General features: G+C 38.2%; 1 protein-coding gene across 9 annotated transcripts in view; it reads left to right on the top strand.

Annotated features, from left to right (window-relative positions):
- Nucleotides 1-368: 368 nt before the first annotated feature.
- Nucleotides 369-20355, top strand: part of TRIQK (triple QxxK/R motif containing) — a 116145-nt gene continuing 96158 nt past the window's right edge. For 3 of the 9 annotated variants that reach the window (XM_070802917.1, XM_070802918.1, XM_019973964.2), the window contains exon 1: nucleotides 369-486. Coding sequence is in view for 4 of the 9 variants with exons in the window: in XM_019973961.2 (XP_019829520.2) it covers nucleotides 11373-11409 (37 nt within the window). In the remaining 5 variants the exon portion in view is untranslated. Of the gene's footprint in view, nucleotides 487-9283; nucleotides 9490-11311; nucleotides 11410-18912; nucleotides 19113-20355 lie in introns of those variants that run through there. The other 6 variants (XM_070802915.1, XM_070802914.1, XM_019973961.2 and 3 more) reach the window with 6 other exon arrangements.

Raw genomic sequence — 20355 nt, forward strand, 5'->3', positions numbered from 1 at the left:
AAAGCTTGCATCTGCAAACAACATTGCTTTCCTAGACAGTTCATCCTTCCCTCCAGGGATGTCCCCCAAAGAGTTTGGATGGGGAATGTGTGTGTGTGAGAGAGGTGAGAAAAGTTCAATAATCAAAAGAACGTATTTCTGTGTTTTATATTTAAAAACAAGTGGCAGTCCTTATTTTCAATTTCTAGAGTCAGTTTGCTAGACAGGGGTGAGGGCTTGAGAATCCCTTTAAACGTTGAGGAAAGGCCACATCGCCCGCGCATTTCCGTCGGGGGGCTCTAGCAGAGGATAGACAGAGAGCCTGGCCAATCGGAGCGCAGGTTAGAGCTGTTCCCGCCCCCTTCCGTCGAGCCCGCCTCTTCCCCGTGCCGCCCTCTGGGAGTCCGGCAGGCTCGTCCCGCCCCCTCCCCTGAGTGACAGGACCGTGGACAGCAACATTTCCAGCCGGACACGTAGTTGGTCGGCCCTTGCGCTGGCTGAACTGAGGTGTGTGTGGTGTGTGTGTGTCAGGCAGGGGCGGCGAGGGGATTGGGGAGGCCCTGCCCGTGAAGCTCGGGGTCTGGGGGTGAAAGCGGTTCCTCACTGGGCCCTCAGCGCGTTTAGGGGACGCTCGGTCCACCCCTGGGAGCTGCACTTGGGAGTACTGGGCGGAGGTGGGCCCGCAGGGGTCTTTGGCAGTGGAGGACTCCAGAGCCCAGGAAACCCCGTAGGAACGGTGGTGCGTGAGGAGCCTTCCGGGCGCTTGGGGCGCTCGCGGTGGGGGTGGGGCGGCGGGCGCAGGGCTCGCGGGTGGGCGTGGCCGCCGCGGTTGCTAAGAAACGGCGGGCCCCGCCCTGCCAGCGTGTCTGGCCCTGGCCGTCCGGCCCTGCGAAGCGGGGCTCGGCCCGCCTCCCCGCGGCCTTCCCCTTGGGTTGGGGCTAGCCCCCCTTGTGCCCTCAGTGAACTCGCGTCCCCTGATTTCGCTGTCCTGCTCTCCGATGTAGTGGGTGCAGAGCTCCCACTCAGGCCTCCCTCTCCCATGTTACTCCTCTGCACACTTCGCTCCTCGCCTTCCAAAATGAACAAGGATCTGCAGATCAGAACACGTTCAGAGAAGGGTTTCAGGCAGCCTGAGGTGGCTTTATTTGCCAGGATGGTGGGGCGGGAATGAGCCTTTTCCTGGGGTTTGGTGAATGCTTGAAGCCACAAGGTAATGGTGTCCCTGTGGATGACTAGGACAAGGGAGATAGGAGATGTGATTTCTTCCACCTGGAAGTCTTTTTGATTGCTGCTGCTGTTTGAGTTCAAGGAGCTTCTCAGGAAGTTGAGGCAAGTCATTTTTGGACAGGTCCTATTAATGTATGATCTCCCTTTCAGACCCTCTTATGGAGAAGAGTGGTTGGTACTAAGTAACTGAAGCCCTCTTTGGCTTCAATGCCCCATTTAATGATTAACTGTGAGATAGTAACCATAGATAACCATTCAGATCTCTTCTTTGCCCCCATCGTCTGGCCTCAAATGATTCAGCAGAGCAAACAATCCACAGAGAAAACACAAAGAAACTAAAAGTCTGCTTTTACTTCCTTGTGCTAGGTTTACTGTGTAAATCCCCAAGAAGGAAGCTTGTAGTGCCTGTTACCACTAGGAAGATTGACCTAAAATCAGGAATCTAGCTGTTAGGAAATATTTGCCATTGGGCAGTAACCTTCATAACTTCTCTCATCTGGGAGGTGGAGATACTTATGTGCCCTTTGGTTATAAAACGTAAGGAGAGCTAATTGTAAACTGTTATTGATTACATGTTTAACCTTTTTTTTGGTCTATATGATCTCTGTTGTTGATTCAGTATTAGCTCTTCTTACGTAGTACCTGAAATGTCCTGCATACATTTTTTCCCCATTGATATCACTAGATTTTTTCAAGTATATGGATAGCCTGAAAAAATTGGGACAGATTACTTTCTAATTCAATGATGGATGACCTTTTTGGTGGTATATACCATTTTGAGAAGCCAAGAGAAACTACTGACTCTCCCCTTAGAAAAAGACACAATTCGAAACATAAGTGGATGTTGGATAAAGAACATCTGTTTTCGATCAGCTTCTTGAGAGTTAAGAAAATTACTCTCCCATCTTGCCTCACTCCAAAGTGACTTGAGTAATTTATATCCAAAAGTACTGGGAGGAGAGTTGGGTCTCTTCCATGTCTTCCACAATGCATCTTACTGTGGCTTACCTTAGTTTATGGTCTTCAATGAATCCTTTTTCTTCTTCTTTAACAAAAAAAAAGTTTACTTTTTTAGTATTTAACAAACATGAACTACCAATGATCAATAAATGATAGCTGACTGTTAAAACCATGTAAATTGAATTTTATTATAAATGCCATTTGATCATTCTTTCAAAGAATATTCTTATATTTAAGCAAATGAAAAGAGAAATTATTGTCAACTTGTTTGGGGAAATGGTAAATTGTATTTTTTAGACAAATATTAAATACACAAACTTTCTCTTTTATCAAAGTCCATTTTTGACAAATAAAAAAATTACTTTTAGTATATGCTACTGCTGCTGCTGCTGCTGCTAAGTCACTTCAGTCGTGTCCGACTCTGTGTGACCCCATAGACAGAAGCCCACCAGGCTCCCCCGTCCCTGGGATTCTCCAGGCAAGAACACTGGAGTGAGTTGCCATTTCCTTCTCCAATGCATGAAAGTGAAAAGTAAAAGTGAAGTTTTCCAGGCAAGAGTACTGGAGTGGGGTGCCATTGCCTTCTCCAATATGTTACTAGAATTCTTTAATTCAAATGAATGACCTTTATAACATAATTTCCCATGGCTAAAAAATACTGTATTTGACTCTGGTTTGGCTCTTTTCCTGATTTCTGTATTAAAATGGAAGGCAGTAAATAGAAATATTTTGTTTGCTAATATACCTTTATCTAACTTTATTAATAAAAGTGGGCATCAGTAGTAGATACTATCATTAGATAGGGAAAATGATGAAAAAGGAAAATATGTGTGTTTTGTAATAAACATGAGTATTGTTCTTTAGCACTTACAGTTATATTCAAATGTTTAGTATTTGACTATTATGTTCTTAACTCATCATTTATAGTAGAAAAACTAGTATAAAGATAAATTGATTACAGAGACAGTTCTAATGGAATTAGAGTTTTAGGGGCTTAGTAAATAATAGCTATTGCATTTGTAAACAGACAGGTAGAGTTGGTAATATCCAGTTCATTACAACAGAGCTGACTGGATGCATTGCTTTCAGTGGGAGACCAAAACTGAGTACTAATACTTCCTTCCCCTTTCTAGCTCTACTTCCTGTCTCAGAACCTAGACTTTAGTCCAGTGAGAGAAAATTTCAGTTTAAGGAACAGATAGATACAGTTAGAATCGCTGGTCTATATGATCTAGGGCAGAGAGGGGAGAAAAAGAAGATAAACCTCTAGTGTTTACAGGTTTGTAATGGGTTATCTCTCCCCATTGAAATAGTATGGACCAGTGGATTTCAGCTTTGAATCAGATAACTTCCCTGTTGAGAAGCTGTGAATACAGAGTGGGATCTGAGGCCAGGGCTATTAATCTAGTCCTCTGGTTTTTCATCCTGGATAGTACCACTGGGCCATTTGAAGTATGTAGGGATGTTGTTAAATTATTGTTGTTGTTCAGTCACTAAGTCGTGTCTAACGCTTTGCAACCCTATGGATTGCCGCAAGCCAGGCTCCCCTGTCCTTCATTATCTCCTGGAGTTTGCTCAGACTATTAACAGGATATCCTTAAAAGCTACTGGCTTTTAGGACCTTGAAGTTTAAGGATGATGAATATTGTATAATGTAGAGGTCCACCAGCTCAGTAAAAAATTTCCTTCCTCTACTCCAATGCCAAAATCATCTCCAAACTATTCCAGTGGAGTTCCTCCATAAAGAAACATGAAACTGGAGCAAATTTCCCCCTAGCCTTTGTTCCTGTGTACCATATTTTTTCCTTATTTTTATTTGTTTTCTTTAAAATTTAAGTGTAGTAGTTTTATAATATTGTATCAGTTTTAGAAGCTACTGGGCTTCCGTGGTAGTTCAGCTGGTAAATAATCTGCCTGCAATGCAGGAGACCCCGGTTCTATTCCTGGTTCAGGAAGATCCCCTGGAGAAGGGCTAGGCTACCCACTCTAGTATTCTTGGGCTTCCCTGATAGCTCAGGCAATAAAGAATCTGCCTGCAATGCGGGAGACCTGGGTTTGATCCCTAGTTTGGGACAATTCTCTGGAGGAGGGCATGGCAACCCACTCCAGTATTCTTGCCTGGAGAATTCCACGGACAGAGGAGCCTGATGGGCTACAGTCCGTGGGGTCACAAAGAATTGGACACGACTTAGTGGCTAAGCACACATACAACATAGTGATTCAGAGTTTTTGTAGATTATACCCCATTTAAATTTATTATAGAATATTAGGTAGATTTCCTATGCTCTATGACATATCCTTGTATTTATTTTATACATAGTAGTTCATGCCACTTAGTACCCTGCCCCTATCATACCCCTGCTCTCTTCCAATCTCCCCACTGATAACCAGTAATTTGTTCTATGTGAGTCTGTTTCTGATTTGTTATTTTCATTCATTTTATTTTTTAGATTCCACATATAAATGATAATATACAGTATTTGTCTTATTTCCCTGAGAATAATACCTTCTAGGCCCATTTGTATTATTGCAAATGGAAAGATTTTATTCTTTTTATGGCTAAATAGTATTCTATTATATATATATATATGTGTGTGTGTGTGTGTGTGTGTGTGTGTGTATACTTGCACACCACATCTCTGCAGTCCCATGAGCTGTAGTCCCCCAGCCTGCTCTGTCCATGGAATTTTCCAGGCAAGGATACTGGAGCAGGTTGCCATTTCCTACTTCAGGGGATCTTTCGACCCAGGAGTCAAACCAATACCTCTTGCATCTCCTGCATTGGCAGGCAGATTCTGTCCCAAGTGCCACCTGGGAAGCTTTTATATTTATATACCACATCTTCTTTATCTATTCATCTGTTGAGTATGTACCATGTTTTTGATATCAATAGATTTGACTCTTAAGTGTGAAGGTCTTAAAAATACTTCTTAGAATATGGTTATTTTTTGGTATTCTCTCGGAATGACTAAAATTATATTAGTGGAAAATAGCAATATATATTTAATTATATTTGATATTATTAAGACTAAATATATCCTTATTGAACATAAAAGAATCATAGATTCCTAAGAGCTAAGTTTTGGTCACACTTATTATGTACATTTAATCCTTTCTTATATGGTTCAAGTGTTAAGTATCTTTGCAACAATAGAGTGAATAGGTATATATTTTCATGAAAAAGAAAAGACGGCTTCTTAGCTTCAGTTCAGCTCAGTTCAGTCGCTCAGTTGTGTCTGACTCTTTGCGACCCCATGAATCGCAGCACGCCAGGCTGTCCTGTCCATCACCAACTCCTGGAGTAAACTCAGACTCACGTCCATGGAGTCAGTGATGCCATCCAGCCATCTCATCCTCTGTTGTCCCCTTCACCTCCTGCCCCCAGTCCCTCCTAGCATCAGAGTCTTTTCCAATGAGTCAACCCTTCGCATGAGGTGGCCAAAGTACTGGAGTTTCAGCTTTAGCATCATTCCTTCCTAAGAAATCCCAGGGCTGATCTCCTTCAGAATGGACTGGTTGGATCTCCTTGCAGTCCAAGGGACTCTCTTCTTAGCTTACTTTTTACTAATTCCCTTGTAGCTCAGATAAAGAATCTGCCTGCAATGCAGGAGACCTGGGTTTGATTCCTGGTTTGGGGAGATCCACTGGAGAAGGAAATGGCAACCCACTCCAGTATTGTTGCCTGGAGAATCCCATGGACAGAGGAGCCTGGCAGGTCACAAGAGTGGGACATGACTTAGCGACTAGATCACCATAGCTTACTTTTTAGTTTTGCAGTGTTAAAAAGACAATGATAGATAAATCCTCTGTACTTAGTGGTTTAACAAACTCTGTTGTATTGAATCAGAAGGTGGATACAAGTCCTTAAATGAGAGGATCTTATCAGTTTCATGGTTTTCAAGCCATTAAACATGGAGAATGAAGCAGGAATAAAGTAGCTTAGTTCTTCTGTAATGGTATTTTACAGAACAAAGTTGCAAAAGCAGCAGACCAGTTAGACTGAACACCTTAAAATTTTGGCGAAGACGAAGATAGTTTAATCCCAAAGCATTTTTTACGTACTTTGAATTTTAAAACATTCAAATATATATCTGTATAAGAAATTATATGGATACCTGTGACAGATCCTAATTGTGGATTGCAGTTTATAACCTCTACCAGGTAGAAAGTGCACTGGATTGAAAGCTTCAGACCTGGCTTCTTGCAGTAGATATATCATTTGTTAGATTTTATAATGTCTTCAGGCATCAAGTTCCTTATTTGAGAATAGCAAGAGTTGAAGATTTTTACTGGTTTTCTACCATTTTTTTCTGAAGAATATGCTTGCATATTATGAAAATTCTCATTATTCACAGTGATTCACTATAGCACTGAATCTTTCTGGGCAGGGATATATTAGATTTTTTAAGGTATAATTTAAACAATAATCTCCCAGTTCCTGACTTCATTTTGTCTGTTTGTAGAGGTTTATTCTCTTCTTCTTTCTTCAATATTTCCCTCAACCTCCACACATGCACACATTTGGAAAACACTGGATTATGTAGAAATGATCTATATAGGCTCTTTCAATGCCAAATTTTTCTGGATAAATATAGCATTTGAAATGAATAAAGTGAAACAACAACAACAAAAAATCCCACAAAGCCAAGAAAAAGCAAATTGGCAGAATACTCAGGCATACCTGTGAAAATCTGAGAAGAATTTTAAGGTAAGGAAGAACACTTGATAGAATTCTTTGATATCTAACACATAGAGAGGAGAACTCTGTGTAAAAAGAGCCATGATTAAGTGACGGTGGAAAGAAGATAAGGTAGAACAAAAAGAGAGTGCAAAAACTGAAAAAATGTGAGAATTGTATTAGTTTTATATTCCCAATGTAACTAGCACAAATTCAGGATGTTATAATTCTGTACTTCACAAGTCTGATATAGCTTTTACTGAACTACAATCAGTGTATGGGCAGGAATTCTTTCTTTTCAGGGACCTCTGGGAGAGATGTTTCCTTGCCTTTTCCATCTTCTGGAGCTGCACACATTCATTGATTTATAAAGATGGTTCCTCCATCTTCAGAGCCAGCAACATTGCATCTCTCTGACTATTCTTCTGTAGTCAGATACACTTATGACCACAACTAGGATAACTTAAAACCTTTAGAGACTCAGTTGGATAGTCCAGGAGGTTATTCCTTGAATCACATCTGCAAAGTTCCTTTTGCAGTATAAGGTAACACATTCGCAAGTTCTAAAAATTAGAACTTGGGCATCTTTGAGGGGGAACATTATCCTGCCTACCACATAACATACTAAATAAGTCCACATTTGAGGCAGTAAAGAGTAGAACTGATGTTACTATAGAAAATTTAATGTGTGGAGAACAGACTTGAAAAGTTATCCTAGCTAAAATACTGAATGCATGAAAAGAAAACTGTGTTTGGAGAAAAAAGAATGAAGTCCATTATATGAATGCTTGGAATTTCTGATAATTGTTCCTAAAGAAGAGAACAGAACAATTCAGAAAAATGTAATAAAGAGACTGTTGTTGTTGTTTTTCCGTTGCTAAATCACGTCTGACTCTTTGCGACCCCATGAACTGCAGCAGCCAGGTTTCCCTGTTCTTCTCTGTCTCCTGCAGTTTGCTTAAACTCATGTCCACTTAGTCAGTAATGCCATCCAATCATCTTATCATCTGTTGTCTCCTTCTCCTCTTGCCTTCAATCTTCCCCAGCATCAGGGTCTTTTCCAATAAGTCAGCTCTTCGCATCAGGTGGCCAAAGTATTGGAACTTTAGCATCAGTCCTTCCAATGAAAATTCAGGGTTGATTTCCTTTTGGATTGCCTAGTTTGATCTCCTTGCTGTCCAAGGGATTCACAAGAGGCTTATTCAGCACCAAAGTTTGAAAACATCAATTTTTCGGTGCTCAGCCTCCTTTATGGTCCAACTCTCACATCCATACATGACTACTAGAAAAACCGTAGCTTTGACTATATGGACCTTTGTTAACAAAGTGATGTCTCTGCTTTTTAATACATTCTCTAGGTTTGTCATAACTAGTCTTCCAAGGAGCAAGTGTCTTTAGTTTTGTGGCTGCAGTCACCATCCACATTGTTTTTGAATCTAAGTAAATAAAACTTTTCACTATTTCTGCTTTTTCCCCAACTATTTGCCATGAAGTGGTAGGACTGGATGCCATGATCTTTGTTTTTTGAATGTTGAGTTTTAAGCCAGCTTTTTCACTCTCCTCTTTGACTTTCATCAGAAAGCTCTTTAGTTTCTCTTTACTTTCTGCCATTAAAATGGTATCATCTGCATATCTGAGGTCATTGATATTTCTCTCAGCAATCTTGATTCCAGCTTGTGCTTCATCCAGTCCAGCATTTGCATGATGTACTCTGCATATAAGTTGAATAAGCAGGGTGGCAGTATGCAGCTTTGATGTACTCTTTCCCAGTTTGTTTTTCCATGTCCAGTTCTAACTTTTGCTTCTTGTCTTGCATACAGGTTTCTCTGGAGGCAGGTAAGGTGGTCTGGTATTCCCATCTCATTAAGAATATTCCACTACTACTACTAAGTCACGTCAGTCATGTCTGCCTCTGTGCGACCCCATAGACGGCAGCCCACCAGGCGCCCCTGTCCCTGGGATTCTCCAGGCAAGAACACTGGAGTGGGTTGCCATATCCTTCTCCAATGCATGAAAGTGAAAAGTGAAAGTGAAGTTGCTCAGTTGTGTCCGACTCTTAGTGACCCCATGGACTGCAGCCCATCAGGCTCCTCCATCCATGGGATTCTCCAGGCTAGAGTACTGGAGTGGGGTGCCATTGCCTTCTCCGAGAATATTATACAGTATGTTGTAATTCACACAGTCAAAAGTTTTTAACATTGTCAATGAAAAAGAAGTAGATGTTTTTCTGAAATTTCCTTGTTTTTTCTATGATCCAGCATATGTTGGCAATTTGATCTCTGGTTCCTCTTCCTTTTCTAAATCCAGCTTGTACATCTGTAAGTTCTTGGTTCATGAACTGCTGAAAATCATGAAGGATTTTGAGCATAATCTCAATGGTATGTGAAATGTGTGCAATTGTATAGTAATATGAACATTTTTGGCATTGCTTTTTTTGAGATTAGAATGAAAACTGACCTTTTCCAGTCCTGAGGCCACTGCTGAGTTTTCCAAATTTACTGGCATGACGAGTGCAGCATGTTAACGGCATCATCTTTTAGGATTTGAAATAGCTCAGCTGGAATTTCATCACCTCCATTAGCTTTGTTCATAGTAATACTTCTTAAGGCTCACTTGATTTCACACTCCAGGATGTCTAGCTCTAGGTGAGTGACCACACCATCGTGGTTATCTGATCATTAGGAGCTTTTTTGTACAGTTTTGTGTATTCTCGCCACCTTGTGTTAATCTCTTTTGTTTCTGTTAGGTCCTTGCCATTTTTGTCCCTTATTGTGCCCATCTTTGCATGAAATGTTCTCTTGGTATCTCCAATTTCCTTAAAGAAATCTCTAGTCTTTCCCATTCTGTTGTTTTCCTCTATTTCTCTGCATTGTTCATTTAAGACTTTCTTATCTCTCTTTGCTGTTCTCTCGAACTCTCCATTCAGTTGGGTATATCTTTCCCTTTCTCCTTTGCCTTTTACTTCTCCTCTTAGCTACTTGTAAGCCCTCATCAGAGAACCACTTTGCCTTCTTGCATTTCTTTTTCTTGGGGATGGTTTTAGTATCCCCTTCCTGTACAGTGTTACGAATCCCTGTCCATATTTCTTCAGGTACTCTGTCTACCAGATCTAGTTCCTTGAATCTATTCATAAAAGTTTTGGTATATTCATAAGAGTTTTGATTTAGGTCATACCTTAACAACTTGGAGCCTGAATTTTCAATAAACAGAAATAGCAGGAAAAAAATTTTCGGAGCTAAAAAAGATCAATAGACACAGAAAGATATTTCTTATATAAGTATGACAACTCAGATACACAATGTCAACAGTTTTTCAACTCATAATGATGAAGGAAAAAAATCCTTCCTATATATAGAAGGAGAGAGGAGAAGATAGGGTGTTATTATCAGGAAACCAAACTTAATATGGTTGCAGATTTTTTTTCTGTAGTTTTAAATACTAGATGACAACAGATAAATATTTTTAGAGTTAAAATTCCATGCAATTTGTTGTGTTCACACACAGCAACAGAAAACCATTCTTAAATATATAAAACCTCTAAACTACATACTTTTTACTTCTGGAGGAAAAAAGATAATAATAAGATGATACAATATAAATGCAAAAGCAATGGTATATTAAAAATCAAAACATATAGGTTTCTAGGATATAGAGTGGCTTTAAATAATTAAGTCTAATTAAAAATTTAAGTAAAAACTGCATGAGAAGATATATAATGTAAAATTTATTCAGTAACAATAATCTAGATTTAATAAAGCATGTGATGTTTTGATTTATTTACGCCAGAGATGAAACCTGGTAATTTAAGATATGAATAAATTAAAAAATACATCCAGCAAATTGTGACCCAGGCCCACCCACATCTGGCTTGTTTTTATAGAACCCAGGAACCAAAAATATTTTTTGTGTTTTAAATGGTTGAGAAAAAATTGAAACAATAATTTTTGCAAGGTGAAAGAATATGAATTTCTAATCTTATTGATTATAAATAAAGTTTTATTGAAACACAGTTACACTCATTTGTTTACATATTGTCTATAGCTGCTTTTGCATTAAAACAGCAGTTTTGAGTAATTGCAACAGTGATGTAAATGCGGTGCTCTCCTTGCTTTGCATTGCTCCTCAGAGCACTACAAATCACACTGACAAAATTGAGTTATAATTTGACTTTGCCTCTTCACCTGAAGAGCCCAAAGTATTTTTGATCTGACCTTTTACAGAGAAACTTTGCAACTCCTAATCTAAAGTATGTGTGTGAACTTTGGTGTATAAGACTGAGACTTTGATTTCAGTCCACGGTACCCAAATTTACTCAGCTATTGCCCTTCAATATGCTACTTACCGTAGCATCTCTTTGGTCTTATATGGACTGAGGTTAAAACCAAGTATATATTATTCTGTATATTTAATAATCTAGATTTTCTTTTTTTCATTCCATGCTTTAAATGAAACAAAATTCATGTAAAGATTTCGAATATCACTTCCAAAGACAAAAGTCAGTTAATACTGCTGTAAGAAGAAAAAATGAATGCTTTACTATGCCAAAATCGTACGTGCTTTTAGAGGTAAGCACATACCACATTTAATAAGTTGGTTGTGTGTCAATCATTTAATCAGCCTATATTTGTGGCAAGCACAGGTGAATTATTTCAGAGGAAGTGGCATTGAAACGCAGTTTTGAAGGGTGCCTGCAAATTCAAGGTGAATGAGGCTGGCGCTAAGGTAACATGGAGAATAAGATGTGTAAAGCCACTAGACTGTCAGTAGGGTCGTGTGACTGGAAAATGAAAGAAATTCTGTAGCTGGAACAGAATTTGGAAAAATAGTGGCTGGAGTTGAGACAATAAAGACCTGCTAGCCCAGGCTAAGAAGCCTAGTATGTCATGGAAAACGGTCCTCATCTTGTGGGCAAACGAAGATCCATTTCAGACGTTTGAACTGTAGAGACACATGATCAGATTAGTATTAATAATATTTAGATATTGGTTCTTAAATTTTTCAAATGTAGCCCTCCCTAAAATTCTCCAGTGTTATGACTTGTAGTTTCATGTGGCGTAAGTTGCCTTGAGATATACCCATTTATATTCTATTTATAACAGTTCTTCCTTGAGGGAGATATACAAACAATCCCCCAATGTCTTTTCTCCATTTTACAGATGTAAAATCTATATCTCAGATAAATGATCTGAACACAGCTCTTCCTTGTAAAGGAAAGTGAGTGAGTTCTTTGATTAGATAGATTTGAATTCAGTTTTCTACCTTTTCCCTGTTAACTGTGCATGCTTGAAAAACTCACTTAATAATTAGAAAACCTAGTTTTCCCAGTTGGGTTTTATTGTATTTATCCCACAGGAATATGAGAATTTCTGATAATGTATGTGACATGCTTAACACAACAAATGGAAACTGTTGATATTTTTATTATTACTAATATTAATCATCATCATTATAAGGGTTCAACACCCATTATTCACATTTTCAAAATCCCAAGTTTTGAAAAATGTTTCCCAAGATTTTCACAAATTCATTTGATGCAAACCAGCCTTGAAGTGACAGGGGACGGCTTATATACTTATTTTTTTAGTCAGTGTCAATATTGATAAGATTTTGCTGTGAAGTATTGCTATGCTGCCCCCATACATGTTATATAATTATAGTAGCTATGAGACATAGTTACTTTCTGTAGTCTCCAAGACACATCTGGCCCAAGCATTTTAGATAAACCACACATCTATATTATGATTCCTTTAATAACAGCTTTGAGACATAATTCACAGTCATAAAATTTATGATTTTAAAGTGTATCATTCAGTGGTCTTAGCATATTCATTCATTCAGAGTGAGGTGTGTGATCATCACTATCTAATTTTAGAATATATTTATCACCTCAAAAAGTACCCTTTATTAGTCATTCCCTATTTCTTCTGCTCTCACCCTCAACCATGAAAAGTGAAAGTGAAAGTCGCTCAGTCATGTTTGACTCTTTGTGACCCCATGGACTGTATAGTCTATGGAATTCTCCAGGTCAGACTACTGGAGTGGGTAGCTGTTCCCTTCTCCAGGGTATCTTCCCAACCCAGGGGTTGAACTCAGGTCTAATGCATTGCAGGCAGATTCTTTACCAGCTGAGTCACCAGGGAAGCCCCAAAATACATGAGTGGGTAGCCTATCCCTTCTCCAGAGGATCTTCCCTATCCAGGAATTGAACTGGGGTCTCCTGCATTGTAGGCAGATTCTTTACCAGCTGAGCTGCCAGCCTAAGTAACCATTTATCAATCTATTTTCTGTTCCTATGCTGCTGCTGCTGCTAAGTCACTTCAGTCGTGTCCGACTCTGTGTGACCCCATAGACGGAAGCCCACCAGGCTCCCCCGTCCCTGGGATTCTCCAGGCAAGAACACTGAAGTGGGTTGCCATTTCCTTCTCCAGTGCGTGAAAGTGGAAAGTGAAAGGGAAGTTGCTCAGTCGTGTCTGACTCCTTGTGACCCCATGGACCGCAGCCCACCAGGCTCCTCCGTCCATGGGATTTTCCAGGCAAGAGTACTGGAGTGGGGTGCCATCGCCTTCTTCGATAGATTTTCTCATTCTGAATATTATATATAAAGAGAATAAACAGGAATGATGCATTAATTGGACTTTTTGTAAATGACTTCTTTCACTTAGCATAAAGTTTTCAAAGTTCATCCATGTTGTACCATGTATCAATATTTCATTACTTCTTTTTATGTTGAATTAATATTGAATTGTATGGTTATACCACATTTTGTTTACCTATTCATCATGGATTGTTTTCACTTTCTGGCTATAGGGATAATGCTTCTATTTACATTTGTGTACACATTTTTATGTGACTATATTTTCATTTCTGTCACATGTATACCTGGAAATGGAATTTCTAGGTCACATGGCCTTTCTGTTTAGACTCTGAGGAGCTGCCAAACTGCTTTCCAAAGTGGCTGCACCATTTTGCTTTCCTACCAGCAATATGTGAAGGTTCTAGTTTGTTCACATCCACATCAATACTCCTTATTGTCTGTCTTTTGGTATAGCTATCCTTCTTGTTGTTGTTCAGTCTATACGTCGTGTTTGACTCTTTGCAGTTCTATGAATTGCAGCATGCCAGGCTTCCCTGTCCTTCACTCTCTCCCAGAGTTTGCTCAAATACATCTGTTGAGTCAATGATGCCAATCCAACCATCTCATCCTCTGTCGCCCCCTTCTCCTACCCTCAGTCTTTTATGGCATCAGGATCTTTTCCAATGAGTTAGTTCTTTGCATCAAGTGACCGAAGTATTGGAGCTTGAGCTTCAGTAGCAGTCCTTCCAGTGAATAGTCAGGACTGATTTCCTTTAGGATTGACTGGTTTGATCTATTTGCTGTCCAAGGGACTCTCAAGAGTCTTCTCCAGCACAATGCTGGAAAAACTATAGCCTTGACTACACGAAACTTTGTCAGCAAAGTAATGTCTCTACTTTTTAATATGCTGTCTAGGTTTGTCATTGCTTTTCTTCCAAGGATCAAGTGTCTTTTAATTACGTGATGGCGGTTACTGTCCACAGTGATTTTGGAGCCCAAGAAAATAAAATCTGTCACTATTTCTACTTTTTTCCCCACCTATTTGCCATGAAGTCATGGAACCACATGCCATGGTCTTCATTTTTTGAATGTTGAGTTCTAAGCCAGCATTTTCACTCTCCTCTTTCACCTTCATCAAGAGGCTTTTTTCCTTCACTTTCTGTACTTAGATTGGTATCATCTGCATATGTGAGGTTGTTGATATTTCTCCCAGCAGTCTTAATTCCAACTTGTGAGTCATTCAGCCTGACATTTTGCATGATGTACACTGCATATAAGTTAAATAAGCAGGGTGACAATATACAGCTTTTACCTACTCTTTCCCAATTTTAATGGAGAAGGCAATGGCACCCCACTCCAGTACTCTTGCCTGGAAAATCCCATGGACGGAGGAGCCTGGTAGGCTGCAGTCCATGGGGTCGCTAAGAGTCAGACACGACTGAGCGACTTCACTTCACTTTCCCAATTTTAAACCAGTTCATTGTTCCGTGTCTGGTTCTAACTTTTGCTTCCTGCTCTGCATATAGGTTTCTTACCAGACAAGTAAGGTAATCTAGAATTGCCATATCTTGAATTTTCCATAGTTTGTTGTGATCCACATAGTCAAAGCCTTTAGCATAGTCAGTGAAGTAGAAGGAGATGTTTTTCTGGAATTCCTTTGCTTTTTCTGTGATGCAATGTCTTTTTGAATTAGTGTTTATTCTTTTCAGAAAAATACCAGGAAATAGAATTAATAGATTATATAGTAGTTCTGTTTGTAATTTTTTTTAGGGACCTCCATTCTGTTTTCATAGTGGCTATACCAACTTACATTCTCACCAACAGTTCCCTATGTTCCTTTTTCTCTACATTCTTGCCAACCCTTGTTAATTTTTGTCTTTTTGATCATAACCAGTCTGACAAGTGTGAAGTAATATCTCATTTCCCTGATGATTAATGATTTTGAGCATCTTTTAATGTGCCTGTTGGCCATCTCTATGTCATTGGAAAAATGTCTATTCAAGTCTTCTGTGCTTTTTGTATTTGGTTTTTTTGTTTGTTTGTTTGTTTGTTTTTTAAAGCTGAGTTTTATGCATCCTTGTTATATTTTGAATATTGACCCTGTATCAGGTCTGTCATTTGCAAATATCTTCTCCCATTCAGTGGGCAGCATTTTCGTTTTGCCATAGTTTCTTCACCTGTGCAAGAGCTTTCTTATTTAATGTAGTCCTATTTGTTTATTTTTGCTTCTATTTTCCTTGCCTGGCGAGGCAGATCCAAAAAAATATTGCTGAGACTAATGTTAAAGAGCATATTATGTTTTCTTCTAGGAGTTTTATGGTTTAATGGCTTACATTTAAGTCTTTAATCCATTCAGTTTTTTTTTTTTTTTTTTTGATACTATGTGGAAAAGTAGTGCACTGTGAGTCGGTCACGTGTAACCGGCCAGTTTACCCAACACCATTTATTGAAGAGGTTGTCTTTTCCGTATTTCATAGTCTTACTTCCTTCTTTGTAGATTAATTGATCAGGAAAGTGTACGTTTCTTTCTGGACTCAGTTCTATTCCATTGATTTCTGTGTCTTTTTTTTGGTGCCACTCTCACACTGTTTTGATTACCATAGCTTTGTAGTGTAGTTTGAAGTAAGGGAGGGTGATGGCTCCATCTTTGCTCTTCTTTCTCAATATTGCTTTTGACTCTTCAGGGTCTTTTTATGTTTTCATACAAATTTTATAGTTATTTGTTCTAGTTTGGTAAATAACCCTTTGGGATTTGATAGGACTTGCATAAGTCTGTTGATTTCCTTGAATAATAGGATCATTTTAACCATACTGTTTCAGTCCATGAGCACAGTATATTTTTCAGTTATCTGTGTGGCTTCAGTTTCTTTCATCAGTGTCATAGTTTTCTGAATACAGGTCTTTTGCAACCTTGGTTAGATTTATTTCTAGGTATTTTATTCTTTTTAATGTAATTATAGATGGGATTGTTTTCTTAATTTCTCTGATAGTTCATTGCTAGTGTATAGAAATGCAACAGTTTCTGTATATTAACATTTTGAATTCATTGAGGAGTCCTAACCATAGAGTTGTAACAGTTTTGTGGTTATATCTTTAGAATTTTCTATATATTTGTATATGTATATAAATCATATGAGTTTCCCTGGTAGCTCAGCTGGTAAAGAATCCACCTGCAATGCAAGAGACTCCAGTTCAGTTCCTGGTTTGGGAAGATCCTTTGGAGAAGGGATACCCAATCCAGTATTCTTGGGCTTTCTTGGTGCTTCGGATGTAAAGAATCCACCTGTAATGTGGGAGACCTGGGTTTGATCCCTCGGTTGGGAAGATCCACTGGAAGAGGACATGGCAATCCACTCCAGTATCCTTGGCTGGAGAATCCCCATGGTCAGAGGAGCCTGGAGGGCTACAGTCCATGGGCTTGCAAAGAGTCGGACATGACTGAACAATCATGTTCATTAGGCACAGCACAGCATAAATTATATAATATATACATATTTTACATATATGTGTATATATATAGTATACACACACATATATATATTCATGTCATCTCTAAATAGTGAATTTTGTCTCCTCCTTTCCAATTTGGATTTCTCATTTCTTTTTCTTGTTTGATTGCTGTGTCTATGACTTCTAGTACTATGAAGCCATCTATCCCTAGATTTTGTTGAGATTATTTTTTTTTAATATATTACTGATTAAATTTTATTACTGGTAATTTTTCCGCTTCATATTTTCTAATTCTTCCTGATTCAGTCTTGGGAAATTCTACATCTTTAGAAATTGATCCATTTCTTCTAGGTTTTCCATTTTGTTGGCACATAATGGCTTCTGGTGATCTCTTATGAGCCTTTTATTGGCACATAATAGCTTATAGTAATCTCTTATGGGCCAACTGTGGTATCAGGTGTCATGTCTCCTTTTTCATTTTGATTTAATGTTTTGAGCGCGCTCTGTCTTTCTTGATGAGTCTGGCTAAAGAGTCATCCATTTTGTTTATCTTTTCCAAAAACCAACTAATAGTTTTATTGAACTTTTACCTCTCTTCCTCTCTCTCTTTTTTTTTGTCTCTGTTTATTTCTGTTCTGGTATTTTTTATTTAGTTCCTTCTATTAACTTTGGATTTTGTTAGTTCTTTATTTTCTATTCTTTTAGGTGTAAGATCAGATTGTTTATTTCATATTTTTTTGTTTCCTGAAAAGAACAGGCTTTTATCACTGTAAATTTCCATCTTAGAACTAACTTTTCTGCATTTCAAAGATTTGGGGTTGTTGTGCTTTAATTTTCACTTGTCTCCAGGTATTTTTTTTACTTCATTTTATTTTTGTCTGTTTCTCGTTGGTTGTTTAACTAGCATATTGTTTAGCTTCCACATGTTTGCATTTTCTGTAGTTTTTTTTTTTTTTTTCTTCTTGTATTTGATTTCTAGTCTCATAGCATTTTGGTAAGAAAAAACTGCTTGATATATTTTCAGTCTTCTTAAATTTATTAAGGTGTATTTTGTGGCCTAGCATGTGGTCTGTCATGGAGAATGTCCCATGTGCACTTGAATTTGTGTACTGTGATGTTTTGAGATGGAATATTTCACGCGTATCTACGAATTCCATTTGCTCTAATATGTCATTTAGGGCCAGTGTTTTTCTCATTAATTTTCTGTCTAGATGATATGTCCATTGATGTAAGTGTGGTGGTAAAATCCTTTACTACTATTGTATTACTGTAAGTTTCTCCTTTTATATTGGTTAATATTTGCTTTATTTAGGTACTCCCATACTGTATGCATTTATGTTTACAATTACTATATCTTCTTGTTGGATTGATCCCATTATCATTATGCATTGACATTCTTTATCTCTTGTTACAGTTTTTGTTGTAAAAAAATTTCATCTGTCAGTGCTATGCCAGCCTTTTTTGTTTCAATTTACATGAGTAGTTTTTTCATTTCTTCACTTTCAGTCTATGTGTGTCTTTAGATATGTAATGAATCTTTTGTAAAAAGCGTATATATGGGTCTTAATTTTTTAATCCTTCAGTGAATGCCTTTTCATTGGAACATTAAGTCCATTTAAGCTTAAAGTAATTATTTGATAGGTATGAACTTATTGTCATTTGATTAACTGTTTTTGGGTTTTTACTGTAGTTGTTTTTTCTTTTTTTGTTCTTTTTCTTCCATTTTGACTTGATGACTATTTTAATGTTGTTTAGATTCTCTTTTTTTGCAGTTTTGTGTGTATATCTATTTTAGGTTTTTGATTTGTGGTTACTGTGTGGTTCATATATAACAACCTATGTATGTATGTATACACATATGTATATGTGTGTGTGTGTGTGTGATTATTTTAAGTTTATGATCTATTTACTTTGAAGGCATTCTGACCACCTTATATTTTTATTCCCCCACTGCTACATTTGATGTTTATATTTTTGTGTCTCTTAACTATTTATTGTGGATATAGATGATAATAGTCCTACTAGTTTTATAAGTAGGTGATTTATTACTTTTGCTGTATGTTTACCTTTATCAGTGAGATTTTTTTTCATTTCATAATTTTCATATTTCTAATGTGGCCTTTTCTTCTTAGAGGAGTCCCTTCAATATATCTTTTAGACTGAGTTTGGTGGTGTTGAATTCAGCTTCTGCTTGTCTGTAAAACTTTTGGTTTTGCTAAGAAATCTGAATGAAAGCCATGTCAGGTAAAGTATTTTTGGTTGTAAGTTTTTCTCTTTCATTGTTATATATATTATGCCACTACTTCCTCATCTGCAGAGTTTCTGCTAAAAATCAGCTGATATGGGAGTTTCCTCAAACTTAACTTGCTGCTTTTAATAGCCTTAGGAGAGTTCCTTAATATAACTTGTTGCTTTTAACTTACTGCTTTTAATATCCTCTTGTTATCTTTAATTTTTGCCATTTTATTTATAAAGTGTTTTGGAATGAGCCTTTTTGTATTCATCTTGTTTTGGAATCTCTGTGCTTCCTGGACTTGGATGTCTGCTTCCTTCCCCTGGTTAGGGACATTTTCAGCTATTATTTCTGCTCCTTCCTGTCTTTCTTCTGAGGCTCCTATAATGTAGATGTTAGTTCCCTTGATATTGTCCAAGAGAACTGTTAAACTATCCTAATTTTTTTTTTAATTTTTTTTTTTCCATTCAGCTTCGTTAATTTCCACTAGTCTATCTTCCAGATGGCTTATCTGTTCCTCTGTATCTAATCTACTATTGATTTCTGCTAGTAAATTTTTTATTGCAGTTATTGTAATTTTTGCTCCATTTGGGTCTTCTTTATATTTTCTAGTACTTTGTTGAAATTCACACTGTGTTCATCCATTCTCCTGAATTTGGTGAGCATCTTTATGATTATTACCTTGAATTCTTTATTGGATAGATTGCTTATCTCACCTTTGTTTGGGTCTTTTTCTGAGATATGACCTGTTCCTTCATTTAAGACATATTTATCTGTCACCTCATTTTGCCCAGTTCTCTGTGTTTGTATTTGTTAGATTGATCAGTTACATGTCTTATTCTTGAAGTGGCCTTATGTAATAGACATCCTGGGTGGCCCAACGGCATCCTCCACTCTGGTCACCAGAACTATATGTTCTAAAAGTGTCCCCTACATGGACTGCATGTGCTGTCTGTTGTGGTGGGGCCAACTACCATGTTTGTGATGGTAGGTGAGGCTGGCCCCAGCCTGGTTGACTGTGAAGTCATGTGTTATGTGTTAGCTGTAGGCCTGCTAGGGATAGAATGAGCTTCCCATGACATTGGTTATACAGCTTGGGGGAAACAGGACTGCTTCTCACCTGTTGTTGGGTGGGGCTAGGTCCTAACATGACTGTTTGCATGGTCCAGGGGGTTACTGGGCTGGTACTTACTGCTAGAGAGAGGAGCCAAGTCTTTGCGTGGCTGTCTACACATTCCAGGGAGGTATGGGCCT

The sequence above is a fragment of the Bos indicus genome, chromosome 14, assembly GCF_029378745.1.
Source record: "Bos indicus isolate NIAB-ARS_2022 breed Sahiwal x Tharparkar chromosome 14, NIAB-ARS_B.indTharparkar_mat_pri_1.0, whole genome shotgun sequence".
Taxonomy (NCBI): Eukaryota; Metazoa; Chordata; class Mammalia; order Artiodactyla; family Bovidae; genus Bos; species Bos indicus.